At 34.8% G+C, this 16,447-nt stretch overlaps 1 protein-coding gene across 2 annotated transcripts; it reads right to left on the reverse strand.

Annotated features, from left to right (window-relative positions):
* Window positions 1–583: 583 nt before the first annotated feature.
* Window positions 584–5,382, reverse strand: LOC125657073 (uncharacterized). Of its 2 annotated transcripts, none has more exons than XM_048887706.2 (2): window positions 5,266–5,382; window positions 584–3,327 (listed from the first exon to the last, which is right to left on the reverse strand). In XM_048887706.2, the coding sequence occupies exon 2, from the start codon at window positions 3,285–3,287 to the stop codon at window positions 2,352–2,354; it is 936 nt and encodes a 311-aa protein (XP_048743663.2). In that variant the 5' UTR covers window positions 3,288–3,327; window positions 5,266–5,382; the 3' UTR covers window positions 584–2,351. The 2 variants fall into 2 exon arrangements, with proteins under 2 accessions (XP_048743663.2, XP_056000067.1); XM_056144092.1 differs by having other exon boundaries at window positions 5,141–5,279.
* Window positions 5,383–16,447: the final 11,065 nt, after the last annotated feature.

Consider the following 16,447-nt stretch of genomic DNA (forward strand, 5'->3'; position numbering starts at 1 on the left):
AAGAACCAGGTCTGACAGAGACCTGTTATCTTCAGAAATGAAGAGAGAATTAAGGAACCTACAAAGTAGTACCAAGGTCAAATGATTTCAGTGACCTTGATCATAAAACTTGTTGAACTTTAGAACCGGGACTGATAGAGATATGAAATCTTCAGAAATTATGAGAGGATGTTGGAACCTACAAACTAGGATCAAGGTCAATTGATACCATATTTATTAAAGGAAACAAAGGTATTGGGGAGGGGGTCTAATTCGAGGTCTTTGTGATCTAGGTTTTTAAAAATGAAATAAGAATTAACAGTGTATTTTGTGCAAGGTAGTTATTAATGTGGGTGAAAATAGCAGAAACTCCTTTATACAGCCAGTATTTCATTTGGGAGACTTTATAATCGACATATTATAATAATATATTGTTTAAAGTTTGTCTGGCTTTCGTTAAATCTGTTCTGTATTTTGTTGCCAGACTGAGACAGACGCTTTTTCAACACACCAATTCATTTGAAGCTGGGAGTTTTCGGGCCGTATGGCGCTTTAATGAATATTTGAAGGTATGTTTGGACACAAGAATTAATTATAATAGGAAAATATGTTAAGAATTTTTGATATTAAATTTATGAGACAGCAACACAAGAATACAACGATATCAGGCCTCAACCATGCGCAGCTTTTTTGTGCGCCGTAAATCGAATGTTTTTATTAGGGGTGGAACTGTAGCTCTCTGTTTTTTCAGAGAGCTATAGTTCTGCAGCTAAATGTTATGTGGTCATACAATCAGAATATTAAGTGGTCACACAATCAGGATATCATGTGGTCATACGATCAGAATATTAAGGTTGATCGATCCTCATGTGACGTCATAGGTTTTTGCAAAAATCTTAATAAATTGAACTTTGCGCATGATAGAAATATCTCTTTCTAAGGAATATTATTCACTGGATATAATAAAAATCTGCTAAACTATTAATACTGAAAAAGTTTATATTTTCCATAGATAATCAATTATTTATGATTTTAAAAATGTTGTCAAGGGCAATAACTCCTGTGCTGGAATTTCTTCAACTGGATGTCTATTATACATTGGTTTCTCTAATATCCATGATTAATCTATACATATTTATTAATTAGCAGTTTTTTTTTAAAACTGTTGATATTTAAATTTTGTCATTTCAACAAGTTTTTATCTATTTTTATTATTCTGTTCAACGAAAATGTGTGATTTTCTGATGTTGATATATACTTCTGTTTTTGTATGTCTGACATCTTTAAAAAGGTGGCAACATATACATTTTCTTTGGTTATTAATTGAAATAAACTATACTGAGTGGAAATTAATAAAGTTTTTTCCACTTTTAACCATTAATATTGATAAGTCACATGAGGATGGAGCACAGAATGTTATGTGGTCATACAATCAGAATGTTATGTGGTGACACAATTAATCAGAATGTTATGTGGTCACATAATCAGAATATCATGTGGTCATACAATCAGAATATTACGTGATCATACTGTCAGAATATTATATGGTCACACAATCAGAATAGCATGTGGTCATACAATCAGAATATTATATGGTCATACAATCAGAATATCATGTGGTCACACAATCAGAATGTTATGTAGTCATACAATCAGAATATCATGTGGTCACACAATCAGAATATTATATGGTCATACAATCAGAATATCATGTGGTCATACAATCAGAATGTTATGTGGTCATACAATCAGAATGTTATGTGATCATACAATCAGAATATTATGTGGTCATACAATCAGAATGTTATGTGGTGACACAATCAGAATGTTATGTGGTCACACAATCAGAATGTTATGTGGTCATACAATCAGAATATCATGTGGTCATACAATCAGAATATCATGTGGTCATACAATCAGAATGTTATGTGGTGACACAATTAGAATGTTATGTGGTCACACAATCAGAATGTTATGTGGTCACACAATCAGAATGTTATGTGGTCATACAATCAGAATATCATGTGGTCATACAATCAGAATGTTATGTGGTGACACAATCAGAATGTTATGTGGTCACACAATCAGAATGTTATGTGGTCACACAATCAGAATATCATGTGGTCATACAATCAGAATATCATGTGGTCATACAATCAGAATATCATGTAGTCATACAATCAGAATGTTATATGGTCACACATACATATGTATGTCATCGGCATACTCGTTTTCAATTCACTACATTTTTGCTCAACAGAAGGAAAAAAAAAACTTTTTGCATATTGAGTAGTGTTTAATTTACAAAAATCAAAATTGTAGTCATCACACATTAAAGAAACCAGTACGTACTTACAGTATTTGTGTTCTATCTAGTTTACAAACTTTTTACATCTAGAACATTTGCTCGCGCCACCCACAAGACTCCTCATCACTTTTGGGGTCTCACACATACACTTCAGCTTTTCAGGCCGATATCTCTGCAGTCTGAATCCAGAATCGGGATTTCTGGTATGCACAGTGGCTGGGCGGGCTGTTTCTAGATACGAAACCACAGAACTTTCATTCAAGGTTCCAAACAAAGTCTTTAAGTCTTTCTTGGTTACCTTGATGGGCACGAAATTTGGAGGAGTCCATTCGAGAGGATCTGGATACGGAAGTGAAGAAAAACGGAAGGTGTCCATTTGCGAAATATCTGTAGACTCGTGAGCTTTCAGCTCATATTTGGCTTCTGTGATCAAGGATTCGAATTTTTCTTGTTGGTTCTGAAACTTTTTCAAATCTCTTCGTCTCATAATTTCGAGGTCAGTTTTGTATTCTTGCACGAGACAGTCTATGACTGCATGCAGATTTCTGCCCTGTGAAATGATATCGGCATTTTTCTGTTTGTATGTGGCCTGAATGTCTGCTATCTGATCTTCCATTTCCTTCATAAGACGCCCAATCTCAGGAATTTTCTGGGATTTGATTTGCGCGGCTTCTTTTCTGAGAAGAGACAGTTTGTGTTTGAGTGTGTCACTGATGTTGTCCATTTCATCATTTGCACGTGCGTTGGCTTTACACTCAGGACATGGACACCCTCCATGTGTGTGTGATTCAGAAGTTGATGAAACGGCTTTTCTGTTAATGAAGGCAACAACCTGGTGATGTCTGGAAGGATCGGACAAAACGTGATCACACGAGCAACCTGTGCACAGATTGGCCGCACACAGTGAGCAATATAATTTGACTGGGCCCCTGTCGCAAACGTAGCATCTGATAGCATTTTGTGCCGTATTATTAGGATCTTTATTAACGCTGAAAGCCATTCTGATTCTTACTTTGATGATGCCTGGACGGGTAAAGAATCTACATTGAATAAGAAAATGAATTATATAATAGTTTTACAAACTCGAAAACCATATCATGAAACGAGCTCACACGCACTTATTTACGATAGCTCATCGGGCTCATTTTCGAAGCTGAAAAAATTCACATTGTATAACGCGAATCTTTCGCAAATAAATGCGTAACTTTCGCGTTTTTAAAAGGCGAAACTTTCGCGTATTAACGTACATTTTCCGCGTTGCAACACGAAACATTCTATATAGATATGGTTATGTAAAATAGGAACCCGTGATTAGTGAAATGAACGAAGACTAACGTTTATGCATTCATAAGTAATATACACTGTAACTTTAAAGAACTATACATTTTACACACGCATTTTTCAGAATGTTTGACAAATATGCTATTAAAGTTTTATGGAGTGCAAAGTAGAATTCATATTTGTAATTGATTAATACCAGTGTTGCTTAATTAACAACAGCTTTCAATACGGGGGTATAAAATTTCGTCCATTGAAATCAAGTCTTAAAAATGTCAAAGAATTTTAGAAGCATTGGATCATCAACCACTGAATCCATTTTACAAAGCTGGATCTACGTTTTCGTTTGATAACCTGAAAAACCCGTCAGAATGTCTGTGACCAAAGTTGTTTTCTTCCTATAATAGATGAGTCAGCACTCTTCAAAGGTTATATCTCTTGGCTGTCCTCTTTTGGAAAAACACACAAAATTCTCACAGCAGCCTTTGTAACTTAACTGTTTTATACACAGGCACCTGAAGCGTGGATAACTTGTATAAATCTTATGTACATACCCCCCTTTCTAGAATGAAGTTATTTTCATACAGAAACAAACATTTATCTAAAATATATTAGTATCTCACGAGTGGTCATCTCAAAAGCTTACAGAAAGTAGAAACTGGCTAATCAGAACGACTTAAGAGGTGATCGGTGGGGGAAATCACATATTTTGGATAAGCTAATATTGGTTCCGTATTTATTTTTCATTGAGTAGAAGGGGGGGGGGGGTGCGTAAGCTACCCATACTTCAGGTGCCTGTGGTTTTATAAATGTCATTTGATATGCTTTAGGTTTGGTTTGAACATATCTTATTGTCTAGAAAGATATCTCCTATGTGACATTTAATAACACAAAATATGTTCTAAAATTTTAGATATAATGATCTTACATAAAGCAGTCAAATTATATCAGAGATATGCATATACAAAATTATAAATCACAGCTGGACAAATCTATCATTATTTTTCTTCATTGTAATGAACAAATTATTTCATGCTATACTTTTTTAAAATTGAGCGCATTTCATGGATAAATTTGGGTTTATGCCAATGTTTTGTGTTTATAAGCAAAATCTACGTTTTACATATCGTAAAAGTTTCGTGTTATAACGTGAAAGTTACGCGTTTATTAAAGAAATTTTCGCGTTACAACGCAAAGAATTGTTGTGGGTTTTTTTTTTTCCAGCTACGAAAATGAGCTCAATGGGCTTCCGTACTTATTAACATATAGAAGTTTGTCAATATTTGATTTTTCAACAGTGAGGCTGCATAGTTAGCAGATTGCATTCATTACGTAGATCTTATCATTTCCTTGTCTTTGTTTCTATATACCAATTGCAATATGACTTGATGGTTGAAAGCTGATTCTCCTGTGACAATAACACAAAATATGTTCTAAAATTTTAGATAAGATGATCTTGTATAAAGCAGTCAAATTATATCCAGAGATATGCATATACATTATAAAGTACATTTGTTTTGGAATATTCCCAGCCGTTACAAAAATCGTACAATATTCATCAAGATTCATACGTACATCGTTCACATTCATGATGAGACCAGTTCAATTGGTAAAGATATCGAAAGTCCAAAAAATCCCAAAACAACAACAAACCCGAAAAACAACTAAGAAAAAAATCTTCCATTATGAACAGCACTTACCGACTACATTCCCCGTTTTGATGACATTTTTTGTGTAACTCATCAGCGGGTCAACTTTCGGTTTGATGTGTTCCCTGGTGGCTGATTGCCATGTAACAGGCAGATTTTTTTAATGTTAACCGATGTCAGTATGATAGACATTTAAAGGTTCAATTAAATTTACAGAATATCAGGAGAGGCTTCATATTCAAAACGCAATGTTTAAAACATTGTTTAGAATATTTGAATAAAGAAATTTTCTAAACAATAGCAATGTCAACATGCTCCCCGGACTCATGTTCTGGAAGTAGAATTTTTTTTAGAATTTCTTTTCAAAGACAACAGCATTGTGTCTGATCACGGTTACGAGTAGTGGTGGATTTAAGGGGGGGGGGGCGCAGCCGGTGTAGAGATGACCGGGGGTCATTTTTCGGCGTCCATACTTCTTCCCCCCTTTGTGCCCCGACTGTACCTTCCCCATCTATTTTATATCTCATTTATATTAGAAGGATCCCCCATTGCAATGTTTTTTGTAACCAACAATTTTATTACGGTTTAAAACGTAACTCGGTCAAAAAAAGAAAGTAGTACGGAGAGAATAGGTTATGTACATGCAAGAAAAATGCTTTGGGTGTTGAGAACCTGCATATTAGAATTGAGTATTTTTCTAACCGTGGTATATTTTCATCTGATCAATCTATGTTAATTTTGTGTTAAAAAAAGTGAGGGTGCACAAACCCACTTGTGCCCCCCCCCCCCCCAATCTTCCAAAAGTGAGTCCCCTTGTCCTACACTCCTAATAGGCATAAATTATCCAGTGAAATGCTATAGTCTACCCAAAGTTATCGTTCGCATACACACTAATACCTCTATCAACACTTACTCATTTTTCAACATTCTTGAAAACGATAAGATAAGCTATTAACTTCAGTTTCAAAAAATGTATGTCAATTCATCAGTTTTAATAAAATTTCACGCCTCTCTGTGACACAAGAAGTATTGTATTTAGACGCAGCTCTTTTTTATGTGTGTGTTTGATTACACAAGGTCTATACATGTAAATAGATAGCATAAATACATTGGTAGATTCAGAGGGAGGTGTGGAGGTTTTATAGGTTGTACCTCTGCCTATCGTTACAAAATGTTGCTTAATGAGGTAAAAATAACGCATTTTGAGAATGGAACTCCCCTTTTAAAAACTAAAATTTATGCTAGAACCCCTTTTTCAAAATTCCCTGGATCCGTCCCTGAAATATGCGGGTTTTTTTCAGTTGTAATTGGTCATGGAACCTACAGTGGGTTTCCTCAAATTTAATGAACTACATCTTACTTTTATTTTATTAACCGTGAATTTTTTTTTTTTTACATAAATTTGATAAAAGGAGAAGCAGGAGCGATAACTCTGGGTAAATAATGATCTGGAAACCCGTATCAACTCCTTTAAAATAAACCAATCTGCTAAGAAAGGGAGGGGGTCATTTTTTACGGGGGTCATTATTTTTCAGGTATGACACACAGAATAATGACCCCTGGGTCTTCTTTCTACAAAATTATCCAATTTTTCTACGGCTAGGGGGCCATTTTTCGACGTCGAAAAATGACCCCCAGTCATTATTCTATGGGAGTCAAAATTTGCCTCCACACCGCCGCCCCCCCCCCCCCCTAAAATTTTCGAATTTAAGGTAAATCGTGGTGTCTTGTTCAGAAAAATGTACTAAACGATAAAAGAAGCAATAATTTCTTCCACTCCCGGAAAAATTAATGGCAAAATCTTTTGATTTCTTGAATTACATGTACTGTATTGGGAGAACTTAATTTTTTCCAAAAACCTTTAAAATTTGCGTCATTTTATTAATTTCACCTTATTAGAAATGATAGAAAATAGTACAAATAATTAAATTTAGGAGATATATTTCAAGTCCTATAAAATCCAGACCCCCAGCCTCATAAAGTGGCGCCCCCCGTAACCACAATTCCTGGATTCACCCCTGACGAGTCTACTCCCTATCCCTCCCTGTGAAGAGGAAAGGATCTAGTACATGTATGTGGTTTAAAACAAATGAGCAACTATTTTGTAAAAGTATCTTTATGTAAGTATTCCAAGTGAGGGACTACAGTGTTGGGGTCTAAAGTTTGTCCAATAACAGTTTGTGACTACAGTGTGAGGTCAAAAGTTTTTCCAATAAGAAATTGTGACTAAATGTGGGACTACAGTATGCGGTCTAAAGTTTGTCCAATAACATATTTTGGTTAAATATGGGACTACAGTATGAGGTCTAAAGTTTGCCTAATAACAAATGATGTCTAGATAAATTTAGGACCACCTTGTGGCATTGTGACTAGAATAATCATATTATAACTAATCCCCCCCCCCCCCCTATTTGCTGAGCATCTTTACTTTCTGAAAATAGAGTCAAGTTTGCATATGAAAGCCATGGTAAATTTTGACTATTTTTTACCAATCAGATTTTAATCAGTATACACCTATTTACTGGTTATAATAGCAAGTTTATTGTCCCCCAAGACAGCAACTATTTCCCGAGGGGCAGCCGAGGGAAATAGTTGCTGTCGAGGGGGACAATAAACTTGCTATTGTTCGAATGGTAAGTAAATACGTGTTTTACTATACTGTACCAAAGTAGTATTTTTAAAAAAAATAATTATATAATTTTTTTTTTATTTATTTAGGAATAGGCACATGTACAATATAAATACAAGGCAATATCACAAAGGAACACATAGTTAAAACAAAAGTTGTTGTTAAATACATAAGATAAAAGGGTAAATTTTAACAGCTATTTGACTTCAAGAGCACAGTGTTTATGCCTATGCCAAGGATAACCCATGAAAGCCATATAGGTTATTAACTGGGTTTGAGAAAAAGAGCTGTTTTGTTTGACCTGAGGGCGGGTCTGTTGCCCGAAGTCGTAGGCTGAGGGCAACAGATCCGTTCGAGGGTGAAACAAAACAGCCGTTGTCCGATGACAGTCTATAACTGTTTTGTTATAAATAAACTTAGGTGACGTAATGAGGCCTCGACGGGGAGTTTGCTCTAATTGGTTGACCACTTGGATCACCTCGGTCGATTCCATCTAATGCCGAATGTTAGTTTCCTTCACTTTGGTATGTCTGACATGAGTAAAGTCTACTTTGGTATAATAAAACACCTATTTACTGACTATTCGGACAATAGCAAGTTTATTGTCCCCGTCGACAGCAACTTATTTCCCTCGGCTGCCCCTCGGGAAATAGTTGCTGTCTTGGGGGATAATAAACTTGCTATTGTCCTCATAGCCAGTAAATAGATGTATACTTTTTGGGGGACTATTTATGGGCATATTATTATATGTAACTTTAAGAGTTGTCTCCCTTGAGTGTGATTTTTTTGGAGATCTGATGGAAATTATAGTTAGCATATAATGCCTAACGGGTATTTTCTGCGGTTGCCCATTTTTTTTTTTTTTTTTTTTTTTCAAAATTTAGCGAATGGTGAATTACTTGTCTACAGTATAGGTACGGTAACTCATATTCATTCGACCCATTGACAGGGATATTAAATGTGTCTAAAACTGAAGCATGGTTTTGAAGAATTTCATCTCTTGAAAGGAAAGTGGAAGTAATGCCAAGTTCGTTTAAAATACAGTTGTACTAATGAACCTTGCAAAGACAATGTTGTTACAAGCTTTGTCATCTGGAACCAAAACGTATTCCTCATGTAACCTATCTAATTCTTTCATCACTTCTGGTTGACTAAACACAGAACGATAGAGGGTGCAGTACATACTTTTGTTTTGATATGTCTAATGCGGGATTTCAGTATTTCTCGTATACTTTTAATCCATTCTCACATCATGTATCAAGTTCTTCTTTTCATATTTAGCCCATCGTCTAGCATAGTCTTCGACAGAATTCATAATAGAGATGAAGTTCTTTCGCCAAATGAAAGACCGAGGTTCTCTGTATTTAGGACCTTTTAGAATAAGTGATTTGAGGTCCTCATTTTCAACTATATCAACATCACCAGTAATGACATGTTCAGCTGGACTATAGTGGAAAGAAGATGAAGGACAAGAACACGTAGGTGGATTACGTATAAGATGGTCTGTATCTAGGCATTACAAAGTTTGTTTATGATTGAAGAGTTTGGATGCAATAGTAGAAGTATATTGTAGGAAATACTGGGTGTAGACTTCAACTTGAAATAAGGTGCAATACACAAAACTGAACCCTTTTATGACGAATAATGTTGCTTACGTTGACGGTATCTATTCCTTTGTTTGTAAATGTGAGCTTCGGTAACTGGCGGCATGATTTGGAAGGCATATCATCCATGATCCGTGGAGGTTTAAAAAACCTGTGATTGGCAAAATCCATAATCATAGATAGTTCAATCTATATTCAGGTGCTGAAAAATCCAAGTATAGACTAACTGTGGCTTCTTGGAATAACGTATGTAAAACTTTCAATGGAACAGAGTAAAGTTTTTTACGAATATGATGTGGATCTAATTGTCTTGTTTTGAACATATTTTATTGATGAAATCAAAAGGATTGGGAACAAGTTCTGACAATTTACAAGTCCCTCTTCTAATTGTCTGTCGATGTAAGGTAAAAAAGTGAATCAAACGTGTATGGAGCGCCAAATTAACATAAACTCAAATAATTGAAGATATCTTCAATTATTTGAAGACATCATCAATTCATTTGATGCGCGCAACAATTGAATTAAAGATCTCTTCAAATAAATAATGATATCTTCAATTCTGAATTATTGCGCGCATTAACTGAATTGATGATAGCATTAATTCTTCAGCTGAATTGATGCGCGCTTTAATTGAATTAATGATCTCTTCAAATGAATTGATGATATCAACAATTGAATTGATGCGCGCTACAATTCAATTGAAGAGAGCAATAATTGATATAATGCGCGCATTAAATCAATTGATGAGAGCAATAATTGAATTGATGCGCGCATTAATTCATTTGATGAGAGCAATAATTGATTTAATGCGCGCATTAATTCAATTATAGCTCTCTTCAATTGAATTAATGATATCTTTAATTCATTTGAAGAGAGCAATAATTCTTTTAGAGAGAGCAACTATATAATTAAAGATATCTTCAATTCAACATATCCACAATTGAATTAATGATATCTTTAATTGAATTGTTGCTCTCTTTAAAAGAATTGATGCGCGCATTAATTCCTTATACAAAAGCATTGTAAATGATTTAAAGATATCTTCAATTGAATTAAAGAGATCATCAAATTATTTATACCGAGCTCTAAATTAATTATTGCGAGCAATATTTTTACTAAATTGATGCTCTCATCAAATGAATTGAAGAGAGCAATGATTGAATTAATGCGCGCATCAAATCTATTATTGCTCTCATTAATTGAATTAATGCGCGCATCAATTGAATTGAAGAGAGCAATAATTGAATTAATGCGCGCATTAAATTAATTATTGCTCTCATTAATTCAATTGATGCGCGCATTAACTCAATTGATGAGGGCAATAATTGAATTGAAGCGCGCATTAATTCATTTGATGAGAGCAATAATTGATTTAATGCGCGCATTAATTCAATTAAAGAGAGCAATAATTGAATTGGTGATATCTTCAAATAAAAAAAATTAATTGAAGATATCTTCAATTATTTGAGTTTATGTTAATTTGGCGCTCCATAAACGTGACATCATTTATACTTGGTCTTTTATATGAACGATGTCCATGACTGTGTTTCGGTCTTTGGGTATTGGGAAAGAGTCCCATCACATTCACGTTATTTTCTTGTTGACTAGTCAAATTTCCCACATCATATACATTATCAATGCATCCATATAGAAATGCAGTACCTACATGTAGGGTCCTGATCCAGTGATCACATGTATGCCGATGTAAAACTGTCCCCTGGGACCATAATGTGAAGAAATTTGAATCTGAATGATACCTGAGGGTGTTTGCAAATAATATGCCTCATCATGACATTGATTTTCGTAAGAAGATTTTTTTTTGTATTTCTTACATATTTATATGTAAAATCCTTATCCCCTATTGTGGTCCTACCCTATCCCTTTTAAGCCTAATTCAAATAATTAACAATCTACATTGTGTAGGGAAGGTTTCACACAAGTTTTGTAAGTTCTTGTATATTAGTGGTCCTTGAGAAGATTTTATATCCACCCCAATGATCCCATCCTATTTTTGCTTTTTCTTGATTAGCTCCCCTTGAAAGGGATTTAAGCCCTTCATTTGTACAATTTTGAATCCCTCTACCTAAGGAAGCTCTGTATTGCGTTTGGTAGAAATTGAGCCCAGATGAAAGTTGAAAATGGTTTTGTAATGCAAAGTTTACCGCCCTTTAGACGGACAGACAGATGATATCAGAAAAACCTAGGGAGAAATTTTACCAGCTCCTTACAAATGCCTACCTCCAGAGATGGATCAGAGGGTAAGAGGACCTCTTCCTGCTTCTAAGAGATGGGAACTGCCCCTGCAACAGGGTGTCACCATCTTTCAGGAAACTGAAAACCAAAGTGGAAATAAATGCTGGAAACCAGAAACTAGGCAGGTAAGTGAAATTTTACACAAGTTGAAAAGAATTTTGACAAGCGAACCAGCTCATTATTCGGTTTCATGACAGACTATAAACAAGAGAGTTACAGGACTTATTGGTCACCTGAGTATGAGTTTAAGGTATCACTAGCCCCAAGAGCTACGAAATCTATAATAATTTTCCTATATTGCACTGCCCTTGAGGGTGACCTTAACTGAATGGCAATAAATTCTACAATTTAAAGTAGAGGCTTTTAATACATCGTGTAACAAATTAAAGCATTCAGATCGTGGATCCTTTCATGCTCCTCCTATACATTCATTTTACATTTACCTAGTGTCGGGGACATATTGTTTTTGCTCCGTTTCCTATTAAGGTCTTCCGTTACCTTATAGTGATTCTACGGTTAATTATTATCCCCCCCCCCTTTCTTTTGTCGGCAGGAATTCTGAGAGTTGGTTGGATGGATTTTCATAAAACTTTTAGGGATAATAGAAAATACAATTGCCTAGAGTTTTTAAAAAGTATTTTTTTTCAAAATTCACGTCCGGTCGGCAAATATGGCCGATTTTCTGTTTTTAAAAAGAGATTTTGTCTGCGAGTTTTTTCCCCCAGAAACGATAGGAGATTTGCACACCATATTTTTGTGTGCGGAACAGGGTTTAGAATGTCGGGCGTCACTTCCAGTCGTCACAGGAAGTCATAAAAGAAATCAAAATGTTCAAACTTTTGTCTTTTAAATCAAAACCTATACCACTTTATCAATTCTCTATTGAAGTGTCAAATAAAGTTAATCCCACCAGAAGTTGAAACGTCAACTTTCGGTTATTTGGAAAAAAAAACCCATTCATTTTCTCGTTTTTAAATAATGCCATAAATCTCGCTTATGAATCAGGTGTTGACTTGACTTCAACATAATTATGTTGTAGATATCATGGATGCCTAGAGCAACGTCATAACTTTTTGTGAAAATCATTTCCGGTCGTGAGATATGGTGTTGACAATTTTGGACATTTTCTCGAAAATGGGCAAAGATAGACAATTGACAGTAGCAGGGATAATAGATTAGCAGTAATCCATACTAAATATTATGTCAACATGCATATGTTTGCCAGTCACTTCCGGTCTACACAGGAAGTGGTTTAAAAATTGACAATTTTAAGATTTTTCTCATTTAGATTCGTTTGTTTTTGTGTTTAATGGGTAAAACAGGTTTAGATTTTTAAATAAGTCGTACACATTATATAGTTTTAGATTAATGTAGTGTTTTTTTTAATGAAAATCACTTTCGGTCCCGAGTTATGTGTTGAGAAAAATATCCTTTAATTACGTTTTTTCTTAAGGATGAGTAAAGCTAGAGACCTGAAACTGACTAAGATGATAGATTAGTTGTGCTATATAAAATTTCAGGAAATGTTAAAATATCAACTTTCGGCTTTTAGAGAAAAACTTTGTAATATTGGTATTTCTTTGTCCCCGTATACACGTATCTCGGTGATAAATGAAGTGAGTGTTTGATATGATTTTCATGTATGTTGATAACACTATTATTCAGAAAAATTCAATTAACTTTTCTTTATCAAATTCACTTCCGGTCGGTAGCAACAACACTTTCTGGTTATTGCTTTTTTTCCTTGTCTACCCCTCTTAGTCGAGAACACCGTCAGATAGAGACGTGGAAGTTTCAGGGATTATAGGCAGTACAGAGTCCATGTGAATTATGGGAGAAACACATCTAAATATTACTTCCGGTCGTCACCAGAAGTGACGGAAAATAAGTAGAAAAATACTTTTTTCTTTGTTTTTCTTATCATTCAGACGTTTTCTATGGATCATGTAGAATACATTCTGTATACCAAATGGGTTTTAAGATTGGTTTCTACGTGTATGTATACGTGCACATGCGTGCGAGGTGGTGACTTAAAAGTATGTGTTTTATTCTTTATGCTATTTCTCAGAAACTACATATATTTGAGATTGAGTTGTAAAACTTAATTATACTGATGATAGACTATAGTGTATAGACTTCTGACGTCTGTCATTTTTGTTCGTCACTTCAGGTCGTCACAGGAAGTGATGAATTATAATATCTGAGGAGAAGATTTCTCATTCATGAAACATTTAATCAAAATGATTTTTAAAGAAATGATCAATACTGTTGTGCTTGTTACTTTCCCTGAGATATGTCGAAAATATTATTTCGGTCGACAGGTCCGAATTATATTTTGTTTTTATTTTTCTATCGATTTTTGTACCGAACGCTTGCAGATAGGCAAATGAAATTTTCGGGAATTTTGTTCAATAAAGTGTGTGTGAATTTGAGGGTAAAATGCATTTGGATATTACTACGGGTCGTTACCGGTAGTGACGTAAAAATGTTTTGTTTTTCTTCAAATTTTGATACTTTTGATATTTATCAGAGACTTGCAGTGGTATGCGTAACAATATACAAAACTAAATTTAATTTTTTTTCCTATGTTTTTGTACTTGTGCGCACGCGTGGAAGATGGCCTCTTGTTGGGGATCTTTTTTCACTTTATAACTATCAGAAACTATTCTCAATTGAATTATGAAACTTGTACGGATGATAAACTACTATCTGTAATATTTATTCGGTTATTTATTTATTTATTTTTTGTTCAATTTCCCAGAGACGGTTTTTCTTGAAACTTACAAGAATGATAGAGAATATGGTGCTATCTCAAGACATTTTTTTCTTCATTTTTTTTTTCAAGATTCATTTCTATTCGTAAGATATGTCCGATTTCCGGTGTTTTTTTTTCAAAGACGTTTTGTCCGGGGGTAATATAAAAATCGACTAAATATAATCGATTGATTGTTTTCCGCCACACTCAACAATTTTTCAGTTAAATGTATCTGGTGGCGCCCAGTTTTTATTGGTGGAAGAAAGAACCCAGATACAATGTGGTCTCCACCGACCTTCCGAAAGTAAACTGGGAAACTTTCTCACTTACCGGCGCGAGTGGGATTCGAACCAGCGCCGACCAGAGGTGAGAGGCCGCGTGATTTTGAGCGTGATGCTCTAACCACTCGGCCACGGAGGCAACTTTCAGAGATAATTTGAAATTGCATTTGTCGCCGTCACCTCCGGTAGTCATCGGAAATGATAACAGAAATAAAAAAAATTCAAACTTTTTCTTTTAAATTGAAACATATACCAGTTTATTAGGTCTCTTTCGACGTGTCAAAAATACTGAGCACACCGGAAGTCGAAACGCCGGTTATTCCAAAAAAAAAATGTAATATTCTCATTTTTCAGTGCAATACATTCCGCTGATTTCGTCCAACTTTCTAATGCATCTAGAACGATTTGGTGCGAAACATCATTTCACAAAAAGTTTGCATTCAATAACTGCACAGTTATTTTATTTGAATTAAGGTACATTCTATTGCTAACAAAATAGTGAAATATTATCTTTAAACAAAAACTTCTTTTTGATATAGTATATACCCAGTCAATTTAGAAAGCCGATATTATGTCAACAGTGCAAACTGAAATGGCTAGATTGAAACCTAATCAAGAAAAAACAAAACAGGAAAACGGTTTACTGTCAACTTCTCACACTTCATCCTTTGTAAAATCCCCTAATCGAACATCATAATGCGATCAATAGCCACCAGTTAAATCTCACATGCCGTCGTGAAGATGCAAGATGGATGTCAGCGATCAGATAATAGAAACTTCCCCCAGATCTGACTCTAAACTTCGATACCAAAATTACTTTCATCTCTCTATCAAAGTTTATTTGCATGTTTCAAGTTTACAATTTTGAGAGGAGTTGTATACCTTAGGCTGTTATTTTATGAAACTTGTCTGTGAGAGTAACATTGGAAGTTGTCAACCCGAGAAACCATTATTGACCGAGGCGAAGCCCATAGATCGTGTTACCTGATGACATATTTCAGAAAATCTACCGTATAGCGGGTATTTCCTGTGATAAGAAAATTCTGCGAATATAGCGGGGGTTTTCTGTGATTGCAGATAGGAAAAATCTGCGCAAATTAGGATCGCAAAAATATATATCGATACATACATGTACAAGTATAATGCAACGGCAGAAATTAGATTATTTGCTACCCTTTAGGAATCTGATCGCAAAAATTGCTACCCTCCGAAAATTCCCGTTATACGGTACTATCAAAAATGTTATATTTTAGCAATTTTTAAAAGACTTGTAAATCTATGTACTAACGTCTGGATGTCTTTTATGTAGACACCACGTAAATCACCTGATAATTTGATTGTCGGGTTTACTGTGCCCGCTATAGGGGGTATTGGTTTTAAAAGCTTTTTAGGTTTTATCATTTACTTGATCTCGTGGTCATGTGTCCCGTTGTGTTTTAAGGGCCACTTAAGACCCGAGTCCAAAATATCTGGATTAAGCGTTAACGTGTACGATTTAAACTAAAGGATACAGTCAATCACTCGGATTAGAAGATGAAAACTTACTGGACAAACACTTCAAATGATAAATACCTTTGGATCGCATTTACTGCTGAGCAAAAGTCTATCGAAAATCTCCGAAATATCATTCCCAATGTCGGAAACACTTCAGAGGATAAAGAGAAATTTAAAATTTAAAGTTTTCAAAATAAGTGAATGTCGATATGGAAGA

Source organism: Ostrea edulis, chromosome 7 (genome assembly GCF_947568905.1).
Source record: "Ostrea edulis chromosome 7, xbOstEdul1.1, whole genome shotgun sequence".
NCBI classification, from domain to species: domain Eukaryota; kingdom Metazoa; phylum Mollusca; class Bivalvia; order Ostreida; family Ostreidae; genus Ostrea; species Ostrea edulis.